Source organism: Camelus bactrianus, chromosome 6 (assembly GCF_048773025.1).
Source record: "Camelus bactrianus isolate YW-2024 breed Bactrian camel chromosome 6, ASM4877302v1, whole genome shotgun sequence".
Lineage (NCBI taxonomy): Eukaryota > Metazoa > Chordata > Mammalia > Artiodactyla > Camelidae > Camelus > Camelus bactrianus.
In genome coordinates, this window is record NC_133544.1 from 86,621,843 (window position 1) to 86,643,704 (window position 21,862).

At 43.0% G+C, this 21,862-nt stretch overlaps 1 protein-coding gene across 6 annotated transcripts in view; it reads left to right on the plus strand.

Annotated features, from left to right (window-relative positions):
- FAM81A (family with sequence similarity 81 member A) overlaps positions 1-21,862 on the plus strand; it is a 105,345-nt gene that overhangs the window by 58,670 nt on the left and 24,813 nt on the right. For 3 of the 6 annotated variants that reach the window (XM_074366214.1, XM_074366213.1, XM_074366212.1), the window contains 2 exons: positions 9,585-9,652; positions 10,631-10,904. In XM_074366214.1, coding sequence (XP_074222315.1) covers positions 9,606-9,652; positions 10,631-10,904 — 321 coding nt within the window. In that variant the 5' untranslated portion in view covers positions 9,585-9,605. Of the gene's footprint in view, positions 1-9,584; positions 9,682-10,630; positions 10,905-21,862 lie in introns of all 6 variants that reach the window. The other 3 variants (XM_074366216.1, XM_074366215.1, XM_074366217.1) reach the window with 1 other exon arrangement.

The following is a 21,862-nucleotide window of genomic DNA, read 5'->3' on the forward strand; positions in this document are numbered from 1 at the left end:
TGTGCCGTGTCCTTACAAATGTTTAAGATGGTCTGCTTTATGTTGTATGTTTTTAACCACAGTAAAAAAGAAAATTAACAGCAAACTTATTTTACCTGGACCACATCATCTTTTAAACCAAGAATCAGCCATATCCCTTTGGTTTTTGTAGCTGAAAATGGGCAATATTTTGTTTTCTTTCTTTCTTTTTTTTTTTTTTTTCGCTTTTTTTCTCATTGGTCTATTCTTTGAGAAGTTTTTATTTACATTTTTGTCATTGTGAAAATACCACATTTGTTAAAGTATTTTCAAAATAAGGGAAAATGGAATAAAAATGTACCCAGTACCACTATTTATATTTTGATTTATTCTACTGTTTAAATATATGTGTGTGTGTGTGTGTGTATGTTTTTGGTTTGTTTCGGGGGGGTAATTAGGTTTATGTATTTGTTTTTTAGAGGAGGTACTGGGGATTGAACCCAGAAAAAAAATATTATTACAATAGTAGTCCTAGGATTGGAATTCCTGCTACACTCTCTCCAGGATGGCTGAGGGATTTCTGGGTTGCTGAGGTAATACTATTGAAAAACATGCCAGGGTGTGTCAGGTGAGCGTTGCTGGCCATTGACCTGATGTGTCCGAGGAGGTGTGAGAATGCCCAACGTCCTTGGAGGCTGTATAAGGCCATACGTTCCCTCCTTTGGTGACTTACCCAGATTTCTCCCAGATCCACCTCATAACCATAATGCCATCTACATCCCCAAATAGCCTAGTGCTAGTATATGTTCTTGTAAGGATGGCACATCTATTCTCAAAAATTCTGGCCAGATGCAGGGAGAGGGAAGCTGCCTATTAAGAAGGAGACAGATATGTGCCGTTTCATTTTCTTTGCACGTAATTCGGAGGCAATCCCCCAATCTGAGCCCCGTCATTAATTTATGGAAAGCTCCTGCTATTATCAGTGGTCCTTCTTTGACCTTCTTATCAATCTGGATACTTTGGCTTTGGAATTTAGTCATCCCTGGCCTCAGCTGCACAGTCCTCTTCCTCCTCCTTTGACTGAAAACACATGATCTACTCAGATACCACCTCTTCACACTACACAGCAATTCCAGAGATTTGGCCCAGGGTGGGGTGGGGTGGGGGAGGAAGCATCAAAGGTAGCCTCAAGTCCAGGAAGCCAGCGCTCATGCAGAGAGGGGCCCGTGGTGGGCAGATGGGAGAGGGATGAAGGCAGGTGAGGAGTGGCCTGGGCACTCAGAGGGGCGGTGGTCGCCGTGTCCTTGGTGACTCATCCTTCTCTGCTGGTCCAGGGTCGGGCGAGCTCCCCGCCTTGGGGAGGAGGAGGTAGAGAAGAGGAAGGTGGCAGGGGTAGAGCTTAAAAATTTGCGGGGTCCTCTAAACTCATAAAATGTTTGCACCCCCTAAATTCTGGTTCCGCCGTGGGGCAAAGCTCTGTTTCCAGCCCTTGGTTGTGGTTCTATATAGTACTGAAAATCCATTTTCAAATCTTGTTCTTATTTAAGAAAAGAACAAAAACCTATACATTATAGCTAGCATATAAATATTTTCTATGTTACTTCATATTCTTTGTAACCATTATTTTAAATAGCTCTCCATATCCTTCCAAGTGGTTGTGCCATGGCTGAATGAAGTACTCTTTTACTGTTGGACATGTAACCAATAGCCATCGGTAGAAATGTTAGCCTCCAGGTAAGATCGCATACTGAGTATGGAAGAAGGTGCAAGGGTAGCGACTTGATGGGGATTAGCTATTGTAGTAGCTCCGTGGTTCTGATTTGATGCTCCCAGGATGTGTAGGGCAAGGCTGAGTTCTATGCAATGTCCTGGAGAGTCTAACAGTTTGACTCCCTTCAAGCTCGTGGGCTTTACAGATTTGTTTTTTATTTTTTTAAGTGGAGGCAGGAAGAAGCAATTTTTTTCTTTACTTTTCAATGGTGTAGTGAAAAATAAATTGAAGAAGTAAAACATCATACGTTTAGTTGAAACCCCCGTCGTCCTCTGTCTGATCCACTTTATCTCCCATTCAGAGAGGAAAATCTCCCTGAATTGGATGTTTGTCATTTCCTTCATCTTTAGATATTATAATTTGGCATATTATTTGGCATGGCTTAAACCTTTATGAAAATGTCATCATAGTGTTTATACCCTTCTTCACCTTGCGGCTTTTTTTTTTTTTTTTTTTTAACTGAAGTGCAGTCGATTTTCAATGTTACTTTCAGGTGCACAGCAAAGCAGTTCAGTTATACACAGACATACACACACATATTTTTTCAGATTCTTTTCCATTATATTTTATTACAAGAAATTGAATATAGTTCCCTGTGCTATATCAGCTTGCTGTTTTACTTAATATATCTGTAAGATTCATTCACGTTGGGACTTGTAATTCTTAATCCATCTATTTCCACAACCGTTTGTTCTTTCATTGCACGAATATATCACAGTCTATTCATCCATTTGCCTCAGGTGTTCGGTCCCCGTCTCTGCCCACGTTTTTGGTCTTAGAAACAACACTGCCTTAAGTACTGTTGTAAACAGTCATGTGTGAGAAGCTTCTGGGTGTTTCTTAGCAGTACAATTATTCGGTCATGAGGGTTGTGCGTCGTTAGCTTTATGAGATACTGGAGATCACTCTCCAAAGTGGTGGTGCTGATGCACACCCCATCTGGTGTCCTTGTTGGCCCACGTGTATTCCAGGCTATGCTTGATCTTACCTTACTTCTGCCAATCTGATGGGATAAATTGGTATCTCTTGTGTTTTTATCTCTTGCAGCAAATTCGATTTATTTTATAACTTGCTTCCACCAACCAAAACAGACCCAATGTTATTAAAAAAAAAAAAAGTGCTAAAGTTCTTATTCTTTCTACAATATCTTTTGGAGATTTTTCTAAGCAAGGAAACATTTAGACATCTGTTAAATGACCTAAAAGTTAGGTTATGAAATAAATACTCTCTTCCCAGTAAGCAGAACCACACCCTGTGTGATTTGGTATCAGAATTCCAGCTGCCTGCCCCTGCTGACCGAGTCCAGGGGAATGCCACTTGGCTGGTGTCTGCTGTATCCTGTTGGTTAGAGGTGAGTCACAGGTCCCACCACGCTTGGGGGAAGGGGTGACACAGGTATGAATTCCAGGGGGTGAGGAGGTGGGGGCCACCTTACGGGAGAACCTCTGGCCCTCTGAATAAGTACCTTGCTGTAATCACCGCGTATCAGCGTCATAGGCTTAAACATTCAGCCCTGTTAGGGCAGTCAGAGACCATCAGATTGCAGAAGACTGATTAGCCAAGTCTGGTTCCCATCAGAGGCGTAATGCCAGTGTATTAATTCACCAGGAGAAAAGTAGCTCGCAGTTAGCCTGGGGCTTGCTGATTCCTTTTTATTTCCCACCTTTTTGCACGTCCACATAGGAAGCTAACTGAGGTGCTTGGTGAACGTGGGCTCACAGCAAGAAGAGTGAGCAGGAGTCTCCTCATAGCCAGTGCCACTGGACCACGAGTGCTTAATGCATCCCTCTCCAGAACAGGGTTCTTCCTCCTGCCCCATTTCTCAGGTTCTTGGAAACACTGGTAAATTTTGCCTCTCCAAACTCTGCTATAGTGGACATGCTGTGTGTACCATCTCTCCTTCTGGTTGCACATTCAGTCCTTGGAATATATTTCAGTTGACTAAATCGGGTGTTAGGAAGTGACGTCATTTCAGTCATCTATCCTTGAGATTCGTTCACCCAGCAAACGTTTCTTGATCAGCTACTATGTGCCAGGCGCTTGGGTTAGAACTGTGGACAGTACAGCTCCCTTTGGCTCACAGTGTAGAGCCAAAGACTGATGCTGAGCCGGTGACCACAAGTGTGGGGGCTGTTTGCCTCGTTTCAGTTGTCAGTGGTATCCGGGATCATTCTCACAGATCTGCTGGGTTCATCCCTTCTTGAGTCTTTAGATTTCATTGTCAGAGTCTCACCTTAACTTCAGTTCTGAAAGTAGCTTGCAATCTGTCCTGTTGACTTTTTATAGTACCTGCGTCATTGCATAGAATGAAGGAAAGTAAGGAAATAAGAGACCAAAAAGTTGAACTAAACCCTGATTGTAAATAGTATTTCAGTGTAACTATCCATTAGTAAGGGGCTGCCTAACAATGTTACGTCCATTTAATGGAATATTATGTAGGTGTTAAGAATTGTGATAGGCATCTTTATATATGGACAGAAAAACGTTCAAGATGTAGTGTCATTTAGGAAATGCAGGGTACACATAGCATAGAGTAGGAGTTCTTTATTTTTTTTTTCAAAAAAGGAAAATTATATGTATCCCGAAGAGAGATCTTCAAAAAAAGTAGATCGATACAAACACCACTTTCTGAGTGGGGATTTTCAACTTATTCTTTATGCCTTTATGTAGAGCCTAAATTTTATTTTATTTTTTTGGTAGGGGGTAGATAATTAGGTATTTATTTATTTATTTTAATGGAAATACTGGGAATTGAACCTAGGACCTCATGCATGCTAAGCACATGCTCCACCACTGAGCTATACCCTCCCGACTCCAAGCCTCAGTTTTGATATTGTATTACTTTATAATCACAAAAAGCATTTTTCAGTTTAAAAAAATTTTTTTTTTAATGTTCCAAATTTCTTGATTCAAAGCATGTGTGGTGCAAATTGTTTTGTTTTTTTTTTTCACATATGTGCTCTGGTTTCACAAACACAAGTGACAATAGCATTTCTTCAGTCCAGCTGTCACCTCAGCAGACGTCGGTGCCAGGAGGAACAGCTTTGGCCAAAAGAAAGCGTGATAGCAGGCGCCTAATAATTTCCCCACTAACCCCATGCAATCACCAATATAATATCGCTTTCAACAAATGAATACTATTTGCCGAACCTTTTATATAAAGTTTCATTGTTAAAAACAGGTGTATTTTCTGTCCGATGTGATGAAGGGACATGAGCCAGGGAAGGGGAAGGACCAGCCCTTGCTGGAAGCATATCAGCCCCCCAAGGCCAGGCTCTGTTCTGGGTACCCCACAGCCTCCCTGGGGGTGATGCCTGCTGATGGGGAGGCTGAGGTCCTAGGCTCAGCTCCTTACTCTCTTTCGTCCTGAATGGTGATGTCAGGCCAGGTGCTCCACATTTCTGTCTCAGTTTCCTTGGGCTAAATGGGGGTGATAAGACCAGTCCCTTTAGGAACGGTCCTGAGGATGAGTTCAATCAATGCCTGTAAATGCGCTGCTTGAGCCCCTAACACGGGGTCAACACTGAAGAGAGCAACCATGAGTTCTGTGATCCCCAACCCGACCAGCTGGGGCCAGCCCGCCAACATCATCCGGTTTGCTGGGAAGGCAGGATTCAAGTAAGGTTCTTCCTGACTCTCCAACCATGCCCTCCTGAATGGAAAAATATGTTGGACTGTAGTTGTGGAAAGGGAGAGAGCCAAGGAGGGGAAGGAGAGGCAGTAGAGGGAAGGAAAATGGACGGTGGAAAGGGGAAGTTAAGAGAGAAAGAGCGAAGGAAGGTGGATGGAGAGGGATGAATGGGAGGGAAAGAACAAGAAAATCGAAAGAGAGGAGGCAGTGAGACGGAAGTGAGAGGACCTGCACAGTGATGGGGAGAAAGGAGTCGAGAGGCTCTGGGGGAGTCCTCAGCCCCTCCTCCCTCCCGGGCCCCATCCCGCCCCTCCCAGGCTGGACCCCTGGTCCAGCATCTACCCCCGTGACCCCTTCTCGCTTCTGAGGTGCTCTCGCAGCAGCTGGCCGTTCACTGCGCTTGACTGTCCTGTCTCCGATCACTCCTCGCTGCCCCAGGACAGAGTCCCAGCCGGAGCCTGGCCTCAGAGATCAGTTAGAGAGCACTCCCACCTGCCTTCCTAGACACACTTCCATCTGTTCCCCGCCCTCCATCCTTTCACTATTTTTAACTATAAGGAAATTGGCTTTTTTTTCCACCACCGAATTACAACCACTTTATTCATAAATGGTTTGCCTATTTTTTTTATACTGACACTCAGCAGAACACATCAGCGCTGTATTTTAATAGTAAACTGAAAAGCTCACTAAATTTTAATTCTCCATAAAAATTGTCATTTTAATTTCTCCTGTGTCATTTGACATTAAAATGATACTGCTGGTATTTCTACCCAGTTTCATCTTACTTATAAAAAATATAGTCGTTGGTTGGCATTCATGTCTCCTTTTGTCATTAAAATATATGTGTGTGTCTCTATAAACCCAGAAGCATCATAATCAGAAATAAGCATTTTGGTTTAGATAATAGCATCTCTCTTTACTCTTCTGTGAATCCCCGGATTCTGTTGAGGTATTGCGTATTTGGGGCATTGTAATTTTGCTTTTTCTTATTCCTTTCAATTCTTCTCTCCCTGCTTTACCTACCTGCCTTGATTTCCCCCAAGTTTTTTAAACTCGTCGACTAGAGATGGGTATTGTAACACTGAAACATGGCACAATCAAAAACGTACATGACCTGGGCCTGCCTAGTCATGCTGCGGACACACTCGTGGGGCCAGAGATCAGAGTTACACGCAGGAGCTGATGTGCTCAGGCCGGTGAGCCAGAACTGACAAGGGGAAGAGCTGGAAACAATCTCTGAGAAGTCAGTTAACCCAGTGACTTCTTTATTTTTAATCCGCATTCATTCACAATCCAGATCTCCTTGTTCTGGCAAAGAATCATGACGCTAACCAACCAAGAGACTTAGCGGATAAACATGTGCCCACCACATTCATGAAAAGGGCACCAATTCTGAGCAGACCTCGGTGTGCGTGGAGGATTCACGCCATGTGACATTTACTGTCACAGGGAAGGCATAGTGCTTGGTTTGTTGCTGGCAGATTTGTTACTGAAAAGCAATCTCAGACAATGAGTGGTGGCTAGGCTCCTTTTTGAGAAAGGGGATGTGGCTGGGCTTCTCAGGCGGGACAATTCCAGGTGGATGAAATGACCTTCCGAAAAGGGCCTTCCAGACGTCTCCATTTGTTCACAGATAATGTATTCAGTGGCTAATGTTTGGGATGCATTCTCAGTAAAGAACTGCCCTTTCAACTAAACCACATTCTCTCGTGTCAAATAAAGACAATAAGCCAATTACAATAAGCTGCAGTTTCTGATGCTGCAACACTAGTCATGCTCTCAGAGTGTGGAATCTCCTAGGTCAGCTCGGCGTGCATTAAGATTTGAAACATGCCCTCATGGAGCATATAGTTTAGGAGGGGAGACAGACTACCCAACAGCTAAAAATAATAGAGCATAAGAAGTTGTAGCATAAAGAGCTGAAGAATACACGAGAGGGAGCCGTTTTACTGACGTGAGGGGCTGGTGGGGCCTTGCAGGATGGATGCGAGTTTCCTAGGCAGGCAGAGGTAGGAAGGGTGTTTCCGAGGGAGCACACAGGCGTGGGTAGGATGGCAGCAAAGAGCCTGACAGCTCGAGGACAGTGGTGGGTGGGCTGTCCGTGGGCAGGGTTAGAGTTGACCAGAGAAGGTGGCTACGGTACAGAGTGGCCAGGAACTAAGCTGCAGAGGTGGGGAGGCCAGAATGTGTTGAGAGTAATGAAAGCAGAGGTGGTGCTGGCATGTAGAGGACAGAAGATGTGGCACACCCTCTCTGTTCTCTCCTTTGGGAGAGCCTGCTCATTCTCATCAGTTCTTGCCTGACCTAGTTGCCACCCAGAAACACACACACACACACACACACACACACAAATCCCTCTCCTTTTTCCCTTCCTGTGTCTTTTTTTTAATATTAGATTTTTTTAAATTGAGGTATAATTGACCTAGAGCATTATATTGGTTTCAGAGATACAACGTAATGATTCAACATTGTGTATATTGCAAAATGATCACAATAAGTTTAGTTGACATCTGTCAGCACAGATAGTTATAAAATTTTGTGTGTGATGAGAACTTATAAGATTTATTCAGGACTTTCAAATATGCAGTACAGTATTATTAATATAGTCACCATGCTGACATTATATCCCTATGACTTATTTATTTCATAGCTGGAAGTTAGTACCTTTGACCCCCTTCACCCATTTTGCCCACTCCCCAATACCTGCCTCTGACCATCATCATTCTGTTTTCTGTATCTGTGAGCTTGGTGGGTTTTTTGTTTAAGATTTAGATTATATGTGAGATCACACAGTATTTGTCTTTCATTGTCTGACTTATTTCTTAGCATAATGCCCTCAAGGTCCAAATGACAAGTGGTTGCCAATGGCAAGAGTTCGTTCTTTTTCACGGCCAAATAGTATTCTACTGTGTAAACAATGCTGCAATGAACATGGAAGTGAATCTGCCTTTTCCAGTGTTTTCTCCCCGTGTGTTTTTGTTCATGTGGTTAGTTAGCCACTTACCCCATTGTTGCTTGATGGCTTAGCTGTCTGCCTTTCTCTGTAGGCTGTGAAGCCCTTGAGGAAGGGGATTTTTGTCTTACTTATTTAGGTTATTTGGCTACATAATAGATGCCAAATAAGTGTTTTTTAGGTTGGGTTACTCTATAGATTAGTATCTCGACTAAGCTGCTTTGCAGCTTTAAAACTGTACAGATTCTGTGATTCTCAACATTAACATCTCTCACACTCGCCTAATTTTATGTAATCTAAATGGCAGAAATTATTATCTCTGATATCTCCTTTGGTGTCGTAGCTTGTTTGGCATGAATCATTTTTTTTCTTAAATGTAATTTGTTTAAATTCAAAGTTCTTTGTCTAAGAAAGTGGAATGTTCACATTTTGAAACTCTAAAAATAACACACTGGATAGTTGATGCCAAAATAATAGTTTAATCAGAAATGCTTTCTGAATCCAGCATCTAAATGAGAACTAATTACTGAATCAGGTCACAGTTACTAGGCATTCATTGTTTTAAGGCAGTTAACAGCAGTACTGAGAAACCTAGGTAATGAAATACTTTTAAAACCTTCCAGTTTTGTTCAGCTTTCTAATGCATTATGATGATCCAGTGTGCCTTATATATGGATGGTGTAATATGAATGGTTGTGTCTTGCAATACAGTTTTAAAGTTTTAACGAAGACTATCATTCTCCTTCTCTTCATGGATAGATAAGTTCCCCCAAATCAGATCCCATTTATCACACATTGTTTGATTAAGATTAATTTAAAAATAAGTGCTCTTAATTTGCTGTGGGATTTACTAAATTGGCTGAGATCAAATTAACTAAGGTGGTTTCCCGTACATTTCTACGGAGAAGTACAATACTGAATAAGCTTCTTGAAGAAACTGTCTTGTTTTTATAAAAGCAGTTTCTCAAGCTTGAGATGCAGATTACGGTGTGAGGAAACTTCAGGAAGCTCCATTTGATGGCCCTTGTTGATCTGTCCAGCAAGGCTAAGTGGCATTACATTCAGAAGCATTTTGATGCTTGATTCTTTTCTTCTTATTTGGAAACATTTTCTGTTTATGTCATATATAAGATATAAGATATTCAATAATATAATTGATCAGCATGTCAGCATAATTTTTGATCTCCTTAGTAACTTAATAATAAGCTTTAGCAGTCATTTAGGTTCTAACTATAAACTGTTTAATAATTTAATACTTTTTTTTTTTACAGATGTGAATTATTAAAAAGAAAATGGCCCAACGGAGCACTGTATTTCCTTCTCTTGTCACTGAGGAAAGGTATAATATATGGAAAATATGCATCTAAGGTATACTTTTTCTTTCCACCAATTCCATAAGGGCTGCTAGTGGGTGTGATGGTCATTATAAATGAAGCCTTGCAAATGTTACATTATCAAGAGTGACTTTTTCCAGGGCAAGAGTGGTGCCGTTGTCCCCTCTCCAGCTTCCAGCGTGTGGAATACTGTGGACCACTCAGTGACCGTGACAGATGGAGAGTCATGGGAGCCCTTCAGTTGTACTTCTGGTCAATAGTATAACGTACCTCTAGAGGCTCAGGGCTGATATCTCTGCTAAAACGCTTCTTAAATCAGAAGTTGCAAATTGGAAGTCCATAGGCCAAAATTGGCTCATAGAAGTTCATTGTGTTTTGGCCTGGATCATCTTAAAGACTTTTGAAATGAGTTGTTAACATTTAAAAAATCAGATGATTTTACATGCAAGCCTGGATTTCCTGACTCTTGAAATATCATCTGGTCTGTTAAAATGGACCTACATTCCCAGATGGTCCCTCAGGGGTGGAGCAGAATTGTGGCTCCCTTTAATTGAGGAATGCCCTTTCCAGTTCTCCAAAGTCCCCACCACTCCCTATTGTACCCCACGTGGTGTGCTTCACTCGTTTATGTCACCTGCCTGATCCTTGTAGGCATTTGAGTTTGTTATCACTGCTTTAGGGGGAGGGAGGAGGAGGGCAGGTCAGGAGAATCTGTCAATCAGCCTGGTTGGTCCTCCAGCCTCTTGCTTTGGGAGGTCATGAAGCCTGCTACCAGCACGCTTAACTCTCTGGGTGCCATTGTTTAAAGATGCTGCCTGGCTCACGAAGCAGACCCTTTGGGGCAGAAACCCTGCCTCACATCCCATTTAGCTTATGTCGGGGTAGGTAGTTGGCCTTTCCTTCTCTGGGAAGTCTTGAATCTGGCTTTAAAAATGACTTTCTCCCACTTGACAACCCTGGTGATGGGGGGCTCCCTTCCGCAGGCGAGTTCGGACTATGCCCCGACACAGCCAGTCCCTGACCATGGCACCCTACTCGTCCGTGAGCCTAGTGGAGCAACTGGAGGATCGGATCCTCTGCCACGAGAAAACCACGGCCGCCCTCGTGGAGCACGCCTTCCGGATTAAAGACGACATTGTCAGCAGCTTGCAGAAAATGCAGAACAAAGGGGGAGGCGACCGCTTGGCCAGGCTTTTCTTGGAGGAGCACATCAGGAACATAACCGCCATCGTGAAGCAGCTTAATCGGGATATCGAGGTAAGGCGCCTGCAGGTCAGGGGGGCGGCGGTCCCTTCCCCGCAGACCCGCTCAGCGTCCCGAGGTGGGCTCCTCTGAGTCCGGGCTCCCAGGCAGACTGGAGCCGCCTGTCTGGGCTAGTCTTAGGGATCGCCAAGGAAACAGCTCGGACAAACACATCCTAGTTAAACGTATTCCAGTATTTGATAGCAGTTACTGTCGGTGTTTATTATGTTTAGTCTCAGTGTGCCTTGCTCATTATCAGATCGCTTTGTTTTGCCGGGGTCTCAATGGAAAGAGAGAAGAACCAGTCAGTTTCCCTGTAAAACCCTTCACATCACTGAGGACAGCTATTAAATCAATTACTAGGTCAGCCTTTGCTGCTTCAGATTAAACGTTTCTAGTTCACAATTATTATATATAACACAGTTTATTACTCAGTCTAGGGATTTGAATTGCTTCTCAGACTCCCTTTTATTGCTTATTTTTCTTTGAAATGAGCCCAATAAAAGGCTGATGTTGTCTATTTTTAGAGTGTGTAAATTTACTGCTATTTGCTGAGCAAACACAGGGACCACAGAATTTAATTCAGAAAGCTTAAGATCATTTAGGGCGTGGGCTTCCATCGCTGACCAATGTCAGTATCCTTCACTTGTAATGTTACAGTGTATGAACAAGAGACATGTAGCTGAAATAAGGAAACTCTTTGTCTCAGGTCATCAAGATGATATTTTGATTGTACTGCTTCCTGAAAGTAAGACTCATTATTTTTCAGTGTCAGATTTGTATGTATGTATGTATGTATGTATGTATTTTAACAGTTTCCTTGAGTTTTTACATTTTAAAATCTACAAAAAGCCACCCGTTCTAAGTGTACAATTCAGTGATTTTTAGCAAATTAATAGAATTATGCAACCATTAACACAATTCAGTTGTAGGACATTCCGGTCAATCCCCAAATTTATATAAGCCTGTTCACAGTTAATCCCTTCTTCCATCCCAGACCCAGGGAACCGCTAATCTGCTTTCTGTCCCTATAAATAATTTGTCTTTTCATAGACATGGAATCTCACAACATGAAGTCCTTCGCATCTGGCTTCTTTCACTTAGCGTAATCTTTCTGAGGTTCAGCCGTGTTCCAGTGTGTATCACTATTTCGTTTCTTTCCGTGTCTAACTAGTGTCCTATTCTATGGGTATACAGCATTCTGTTCATCCAGGCATTAGCTGATGGACATTTGGATTGTTTCCAGCTGTTAGCTATTGTGAATAAAGCTGCTCTGAACACTTGTGTCCGCGTCTTTGCGCGGAGATATATTTTCATTTCTCCTGGGTAAATTACTAGGAGTACAATTGCTGGTCCTTGCAGTAAGCTTATGTTTAACGTTTTAACACATAGCCAGACAATTTTCCAAAGTGGCTTCACCATTTTACAGTCCCACCAGCAATGTGTCAGCGTTTCAGTCTCTCTGCATCCTCACCAACACTTGCTGTTATCCGCCTTTTTGATTATAGTCATCGTAGTGAACATGTAGTGGTGTTTCATAGTGCTATTAATTTGTATTCCCCTAATGACTAGTGTTATGGGGCACTTTTTCAGATCCTTATTAGTCATTCGTGTGTCTTCTTTGGTGAAATGCTGACTCAAGTCTTCTGCCCATTTTTTAAAATGAGTTTTTTTTATTGTGGTGGGCCAGTTCTCATTTTAACCATTTTAAAGCATGCAATTCATTGACACTAATTACATTCACAGTGTTGTATTCAACCATCACCACCGTCGATTCCCAGAACTTTTTGATCATCCCAAACAGAAACTCTGTTCCCATTAATCAATAACTCAGCCCCTGGAAACCACTGTTCTGCTGCCCTGTTGATTGTGTGTGCACTTCTGCCCTGTTTCCTTCCAATAAATTCCAAACTTTCCACCTAAGTTGGCCAGAGTCAGATTCAATTGTTAGCAACCAAGGAACTCTAGTGATGTCGGAAGGCTTAAGAGATTGCTGTAGATAATTTACTTGTTTTTGGAAGGTGGTGTCTATATTTAGAATGATCTTTCCAGTTTTACATTTGAGTGCTAAAGCAATTTTATCCCAGAGGCTGAATAACTTGGCAACCCCAAGTTGGCACTTACACAAAATTGAAGAACCCCAGCTTAAACTTTTCCATTTTGAAAAGAATTACAGATATATCAGGGGGCCGAGAGCCCTGCTGCACTCAACTCTAGAGAGGGAGAGAGAGAAATACCCAGGCGACTGGGAATAAATAATGATTCTCAAGCTTCCTGTTCCCTCAACCAGTGGCAAGAAGTGTGTCATAAAAAATGCAGACACACCTATGTTTCATGTTAGAAAATAGTGTCGCCTCCCCCGTTCGTTCCATGTCCGGCATTTCCCTTTGGGTGCTCAGCTGGGTTCTCTTTGCTTATGTGGGTGGTGGACAGACTACAGACTGGAGACAGTCTTTTCCGCATTACTGTCCTCACGTAAAAGCAGAGAGTGTAACTCTACCCTTAGAAAACTCTGGTACCAATCCAATGATTGGAACCATTTCAGGTATATAATTTCTGACTTCATCTGTGTCCTCAGTGCTGTTCCAATAGTTCCTTCACTCTAGGAAGCCCTCTCTACCACTTCCTCCCTGGCCCCAGCTCTTTTTCCCTCGATGGATCCTGGGCAGCCAGCACTTGCCACTGGTCCCCTAGCATTTACTGAGTGAGACTGACCTTGTCTCTGTACAAGTCTGCATCCCTTGATAGATTGTGAGCCCTTCAGAAAGGACCCTGGCCTCACTCATCTTTGCATTGTCCAGCACAGTGTCTGGAGCAAAATGCTGTGAACGTTTATCAAGTGAACAAATGCCCGATTCAGAGCGAATCCCTCTGCAGGTCTTCTGGTAGCAGAAAGAAACCAGAAGAGACCCTGAGGTCATTTCTGCAAACTGTGCCCTTTTCACATGAGGCCTTTAGAGCCCTTCAGGGAAGTGAAGAGACTTCTGAGATCTTAAGGCCAGGAAATGGCAGTGCTGAGACTAAACCCCGAGTGTTACACTCTAAAAATATGCTCCTTTCTCTTTTCTACTCTGCCTCTCGGAAGCTCCTCTAAAACCCCGATCTTAGGTAACCAGCTCTAAATGTGAGAGGCGGTGCTATCCAGTTGTTATTTGCTTTCTGAGTATTTCTACCCCTTCAGAAAGAATTTCTTCATGAAAGTAGGTAATTACAGTTTTAGTTCTCACTGAGTTCTCCCCCATTCCCTCATTCCTTTGGTGTGAGTTCACTGAACTGTTAGATAATTAGAGTTAATAGCAAACATACCTAGGAATCCATAGTTGTTAGTCATTTAGGCTTTTGCTAATTATTTTTTTTTAAAAAGTGTTTTTGACATGATTTTTCATTAATGTGTGTTTAAGATGATTTTTAAAATAATTTACAGTGCAGTGAGTTTTAAAGTAATTTCAGTTCTGCTGTTTTTCCATCTGAAACACATTTTGTGTAATGATTGTTCTTCCCTTAACCAGACAGCTCTCTTCCATTTACATGTGTTTTTGGAGTGTGCAGTTTGCAAATGAATAGATGATTTCTGTTGCAGAGAGAGAAAACTGAGTAAAATCTACTTTGGGTAAAAAATTTACTTTGCATATATAAGCATTTACTTTTTTGTAACTGGGAATAACTATTTATCATCATAGAGTAACAGAAGGAAGTTTGGAAATTTGATAGACTCCTATGTGAAACTCTAATTACAAAGTTTTATATAAATTATGAGCCCTAAGCATGTTTACTCAAACATAACCAAAATTGAAATGCTTGATGAGATGTCAGAATTGCCACGTTGTAGCCAAACACTGTTAAAATGAAATCACGATGTAAATGAAAATCTTTAAAAGTACTAAAAGGAAGTCTTTATTTATAAGCAACATAAAATTGAGAGAGTAGGTACTATGCAAAGACAATTGGCATATTTAAAGCAAAGAGATGTGAAGCTATTCAAGTTGTATTCAAATGATATGAAAGGTGTACTTGTTATCTGTAAATTCTTAATGAATTTCTTCTGTAAATTGCCTGGTTTTTAAATTATTTTTGTTACTGGTTTATTTTTCAGTTCACTCAGTAAAATTTTACTGGGTATCTGTTTTGTAAAAACCTGTCCCTGCAGGTGATTTTGTATTATAAAGCTAAAACTGAAACCATTCTCAACATGAAAGCTCACTCCAGGCCCCGATTGATCCAGTCAGATGGAGATATTACATCGCAGTAAATTTGCCTCAGTAAATCTTTATGATTTTCTGTCACATGGCTCTGCACACAGTTATACACAGGAAGAAAAGTGAAATATATTGTCAAACCGCTAACCTATGTCATCCTCAAGAGCTAGAGCTGAGTCTTAGTTTTTCTGTTTTTAGCACCTAGCATGGTGTCTAGCACATTGTAGGAGCTCAAGAAATCTTTCATAATCAAAGGCTCCGAGGTCCTTGGCTCTTCGAGAGCCCTGTAATTATTTCCCGTATTCTGTCAGCTGAGTCTCGTGTCGAAACAGATGACTTGTGTGTACTAGTCTATAGTAGGTGCTTGATAAATGTTGAATGAAAGAATCTATTGTTTTAATACATCCCAACTCACTGTCTCCACTGGCAGTGTGCCGTGCTGTATGGAGTGTGTTATCGATTATTTATTCCTCAGAGACTTTCCACAAATTGTCGTCATTATAAATTCAGAAGAGGTAATGTAGTCAGCTGTGAATTATACATGCCTGGGTTGTCCTTACTGTCTTTGATTTAAATCTCACCAGTCCTTCCGTGGGAACCAAGCCTGGTAAGCAGCCCACGGCCCTTTTGTTGGCGGTAAGCTTTCCCTTTTGTGCCAGTTTGATGGCTCAGGGAAGTGGTTGGGGCCCCCATGTCGCTTTGGGGCTTTCACTGTGTCTTTGGCCTTTGGGGGGCCAGATAGTGGGGTCTGCTACCTGGCTGGTTAGAATCTGCAGAACTTACCCTGGTTTCCGTGTGCCCAGGCTTCATAATGTCCTGCTGGCTTAGGGTGTTGGCTTTGACCTAGTTGGGAAATGGAAAAATGTATCAAGCCTTCATCTAATTGACTAGATTATATGTAATTTTCTAGTCTAATAATTTGCCACGGGGCTATTGAAGAGTTTTCTGAACTCAGGTGATGAGTGCAGAGTTGGGCCTTACTAGCACGTCACAGCTGAGGTGTGGAAAATGATTTAGTGTTTAATTGGGTGGACTGACGGGAACCTGGTTCAGTGTGAGTCTAGCACTGTCAACAAGGAGAGAGCCTTGGCTATTGGACTTCATATATTTACCAAAGAAGGTAAATTTCAGCCTGCTGCTGCGTGATCTCGCCCCACTGGGACACGTATATTAGCAGAGGGCCTTTGATGGTAATCACCTGTATTAGTCAGTGGTCTACAAAGAAATAGAACCCATAGGATATATTCATTATAAGCTGTTGGTTCATGATCATGGAGACTGAGAAGTCCATCTACCACCTGCAAACTGGAGAACCAGGGAAGCCGGTGGTGTAGTTGCAAGGTCCGTGAGCCAGAGAGCCAGCCAGCAGTGTGGATTCCAGGCCAGGTCTGAAGACCTAAGACCCAGGGGCGCCGAGGGCCGGAAAAGATCAGTGTCCCAGCTCAGTCAGGCAGCGAGCGAATTCCACCTTCCTTCTCCTGTTGTTTCTGTGGTCACACTCAGTGGATTGGATGACGGTCCCCACGTTGGGGCGAGCCTTCTGCTTTACTAAGTTCGCCAGTTCAACTGTTACTCTCTTCTGGAATCACCCTCACAGACACCCTCAGAAACAATGTTTATCCAGCTGTCGGGGCATCCCATGGCCCAGTCAAGTTGATGTATAATTAACTGTCCAAACTCATTTTTTTTTAACTCTATCCACTAGATGTGGCTTGTCATGCAGCTTGACTTTAGGGGCGGAAGGCAGTGAACTGAATGGAATTCGAGTATTTGTTTCGTTCTGAACATGTGGTAGAGGTGTTTCAATGTAAAGTAACCAGTTGGTATTTTGGTGTCTGCCCTTGTCTCTTAATACATTTTTTTCTCCTTACTGAAGTGTAGTCAGTTACAATGTGTCAGTTTCTGGTGGACAGCACAATGACCCAGGCATGCACATACATACATATATTTGTTTTCATATTATTTTTCGTTAAAGGTTGTTACAAGATATTGAACATAGTTCCCTGTGCTATACAGGAGAAACTTTTTTAAAAATCTATTTTTATATATAGTGGCTAACATTTGTAAATCTCAAACTCCCGAATTTATCCCTTCCCACCCCTTTTCCCCAGATCTAATACATTTTAGTTTGTCTGCCTCCATCTTTGAGGGCCTGATCACCTCAGGCACCAACGAGCTAGAGTCTCTGGGCCTTCAGTGTGAAAGATCAGATCCGGGAACTCAGAGCTGAAGTGACTGATAATTACTTAGCTACCTGCTGGGAGCCAGGCCTTGTCCGAGGCACTGACCCAGGAGTACCAGGCCCTGCTTTTAGGCTGCTGCACACTCTAGTGGAGTTTACAGGAATAAACCCTAAGTAGCCTGAGTCAAGGGCTCTGGTAAGATGATACGATGTAGAGTGATTGAGTGGCTCTTGTAAGAAGAGGGGGTGGGGGTGAGGTGATGTGTGAACTGAGACTGACAGAGGGGGCAGCCAAGCCAAGGCGGTGAGGTGGGGGGAGGAGACTCACGGGAAAAGAACACTCCAGAAAGAACCGCAGGTTCCAAGGCCATCAGGCAAAAGAAACTTGGCGTGTTGGGGGAGCAGACAGAGGACCAGTGGGACTGGGGTGTCATGGGCCGGGGTGGGGGAGGTGATGGGAAACCATTATTTAATTTTAAGCAAGAGAATTTAAATAATTCATTCATAGTTTTGGTGCTGGGGACACACCAGGGAACAAAACAGATTGAAAACCCTTGCCCTCGTGTTGCTTACAGACTGCTCTGTGTTTCACAGAGATCACTCCAGCTGCTGGGTGGAGAAGAGATGTGGGGAAGCAAGACTGGGGCTGGGAGACAGGCGTCGAGGTGGCTTGGATGCTGGAGTCAGGGTGAGGGTGGAGAGAAGGGCGTCGATTCTGGATCTGCTCTGGAGATGGAGCTGATAGGACCTCCTCCAAGTTAGGAGGAGAGAGACCTCCATTTAGGACTTGGCAAGTTTTGGGGCCTCGGTGGATATCCAGGTGGAAAGGCCGAAAAGGGAATCTGATACACGAGGCTGGATCTCTGGAGGAGGTTTAAGTCCTAGTGTGAAGATGAAAAAGCCACGAAAGGAGATACAGTCTTACGAGGCCCTGCCCTCCTGGAGCTGGGCCCTTCTCCAGTGATGCTGGAGTTACACTTTTCATTTCCAAGTCCTCACAGATCTGTGCAGAGCTGAAGCAGGAGGAACATGGAAGGCTGTTTCTTCCCGGTCCTTTCCGGGCAGCCCTAGCCTGCCTGGGCGGGTGGCGTCCCGGCACTTGGGTCCTCATCGCCTTCGCATAAATGGCGGGACAGGTGGAGCGCCGTGAACCCCCCCCCCCTCCGGGCGCCGCTGTCTGCTGCCCTTGGGAAGGGAGCTTCTTTAAAGACCGGCCCCATCTTAGGAAGAATAACTGAAGACTCGGGACATCCCTTTTTCTAAGGTGACTGGTTTTTCCTCTCTGCTCGTGTGGATTTAGGCCACACTCTTAACACCCTGTGGTCTTACCTGCAACTGAGCTTCCTGATGGCAGGCCTGGTGCACAGCACATAGTAGGCAAGTAGAAAAGAGTTTCTTGCACTGAATTGGCAATAATGGAGAGTTGAAGATATACTTAGAGTTGTAACCTTTTTAAAGTAAATACATCCTGATGATGTATTGTTACAAAATGACAAACTAAGAAGCATTTCTGGCCTTACAGTGGGACTTTTTCTAAGGCTTCATCACAGAATTCCTTTAAATAGTTAGCGCTCTAATGCCTTCTGTTTTCACATAACTTTTCAGTAACGTGAATATTGTGCTAAGCTCAGAAATAATTCTCTTCTGTGTTATTCAAAGAAGGCAATTCTAATACAGTATCTTATTCAGCTGCGTAAAAATTCTGAGTTAAATGGGCTTTTCTTATTTCTTAGCATTAAAACACATACACACACACACGCTTTTTTTTTTCTGGTTATAAAAGTAATAAAAGCTCATTGTGGAAAATACAAAAAAGAGGAATCAACCATAATCTAACCCTAGAGATAAGCCAAATGTTAATGTTCTAGTATTATTTCTTACCTACCCTATACACAGCTGGAATCCTGCTGTGTATCGGTTTTGTAGCCTCCCTTTTTGCTTGATGTTAAACTGTACACATTTTCCCTGTTTTTAATAGCTCTCCATGAACCTGTTACTGGTTGCATAATAATGTGCAGTGTTGATACCTTGTAAAATACGTGGTATGTGCATCACATTACGACGATACCTTTGTGCGTTCATTTTTGTCATTTTTCTCATGATTTCCTTTAATATTAATTTCAAGAGTTAGAATTACTGGGTCAAAGGTTATGAACATGGTGAATGCTTTTTGAAAGATCATGCTCTGGAAAAGCAGTATCTGGAAGGGCCACCTGTGCTTTTTTCATTTTTGATATGCATTTTAATTCTATAAATTAGAAATATTTGCTTCTTGAGTAGATGAAAATGGTTTGATTTAAAACAGGCTTAATTTTTTTTTAGAGCAGTTTTAGGTTGCATTATAATGGTATGGTTTTTATTTCCTGTTCCTTTCTTATAGAAAGGTTGAACCTTTTCAGAAATGTGTTGTTTATTTTTAGCCCCTCTTCTGTGAATTGCTAGTCATGTTCTTTGCTTAGTGATTTTTTGATTGAGAAACAACTCAAACAAAACAAGTGGTTAGAGCCTTTGTCTTTTTTATTTTTAGGTGGGGAGAGGTAGTTAGGTCTGCTTATTTATTTTTAGAGGAGGTACTGGGGATTGAACCCAGGACCTCATGCATGCTAAGCATGTGCCCTACCACTTGAGCTACACCCTCGCTGCTGCTTCCTCTGTCTTTTCTACAGTGTCTAATGCAGTGTTTCTCCAGGAGTGTTCTGGGGACCATGACCGTCTATCTGCCTTTCTGGGCCTTTCCCTCACTTTGGTTCTCTGGGAGTGGGGCCCAGGAACCTGTATGTTTAGCAAGCCCCCCCGGGGTCCTTACACACCCCAAAGATGTCTGAGAACCCATGGTCTTCCGCCTTATTATAAACTAAGGTGTGAAGCACCGCTACAGAATACTAAGTATGACTTTCTATTAACTGTAACTACTAAGTGTTATTTCCTACTAGAAGAGACAGTGCACACCAGCACCTTTTCATCAGTGGGAGAGTGTCAGAACCAGATTAGTCAGATCTCAAGTTTTCTTGCAAGAATCTGCTCCCATGACTAATGTTTTACCATTCACAGGTGATTGTAACTGGTTTGGTTTCTTCTATTCTTCCCTCAGAGCAGGTTCATTCAGAAAAAGCTGGAAACTACAGCAGATAACAAATAGGTTTAGCGGTTCCAAATTCCTTTCAGTGAAATATTTTTTTTACTGTCACTGTCAGCATCACTCTATCTATAGTGGCGCCAGCCAGGTTTCCAATAGAGAAAACACAGAATCCTCACGTGCCTAATTTCTGCTTTTTATCAGGAGGTTTGAAAATCCTATTAAAAGATAAGTGCACTTTTCTTCATGTGTGTTATACTTAAAAATATGGAAGGGAAGGGAAAGGAACACAGAAATAATTTATGGAAGCATAGTTATAATGTCCAGAAGGGCTTTCCTGTTCATTTGCAAGTTGGACTGCAAAATGTCAGTAAGTCATCAAATTTCTGAAAATGAGTAGTAACAAATAGCTCCACATGAATGTATCTTTAAACCCCTAGGTTGGTGCAGGAGGTAAAGGGACAGGGGTGGCTTAGGGTGCCTTCCTCCCTGTTTCCAACTCCAGTGCCACCTTCCTGAGCAGCTGGGATAGGCAGGCAGGAGGGCCCAGGGGAGCCAGCAGAGAGACCAGAGAGGGAAGGCCAGTCTGACTGCCTTGGTCCCCGTGACTGAGCCGGTCTCCTGCCCACAAAGAGATGAAGGCAGGCGAGGAGGGGCTGTGATGCTGGGCTGTGTCCCCCGTGTCCCAGGCCGGGAGGGCTGCGGAGAGCAGGACACAGAGCAGCTTCCTCCTGGCGCCTCTGCTGGACGCCGGTTCTCACGCTCTCACTGGCTGCACCTCCAGCTCATAAGCTCCTTCCGCTTCACCCAGGACCACCTTCTTAATCTCACTCCAGTGAGCAAAGAATGAAAAGAAACATCTCACCTGAAGGGGCCCAGCAGTCAGAGAGGAAGAATGAGCACAGCCCTTCGAACAGACCCGGACGAAACAGGAAACAGATGGACCTTGAGTGGAAATATAATTAGGGCATGTTACGGACTGAACGTGTGTGTCCCCTGCTCCCCCCAAACAAATTCATATGTTGAAGCTTTAATCCCCAAGGTGATGGTATTTAGAGGTGGGGCCTTTGGGGGGTAATTAGGTTTAGGATGAGGTCATAAGGGCGAGGCCCTTATGATGGGATTAGGGCCCTTACAGGAAGAACAGGAGAGACCAGAGCTTCCTCCTTCCCCCCATGGGAAGACACAGTGAGAAGTCTGCAGGCCAGGAAGGGAGCCCGCATAGAATGTGACCATGCTGGCATCCAGGTCAGACTTCCTAGCCTTCAGAGCTGCAGGAAAGAAATGTGGGCTGTTTATAAGTCCCTCAGTCTGCCATATTTTGTTATAACAGCCGCAACTGACCAAGACAGACTCCTTAAGGAGATCTGGGCACAACATGATATTCCTTCCTTGAACTTATTATTTTTAAAAGTCAGTAGAGGAACTAGAGGCAAGGATGGTGACTTTCATGAATTGAATTAGTTGCCCGTAAGACAAAGTAGAAGTGCCGAGACAGCACCAAATACAAAGAGAGAGA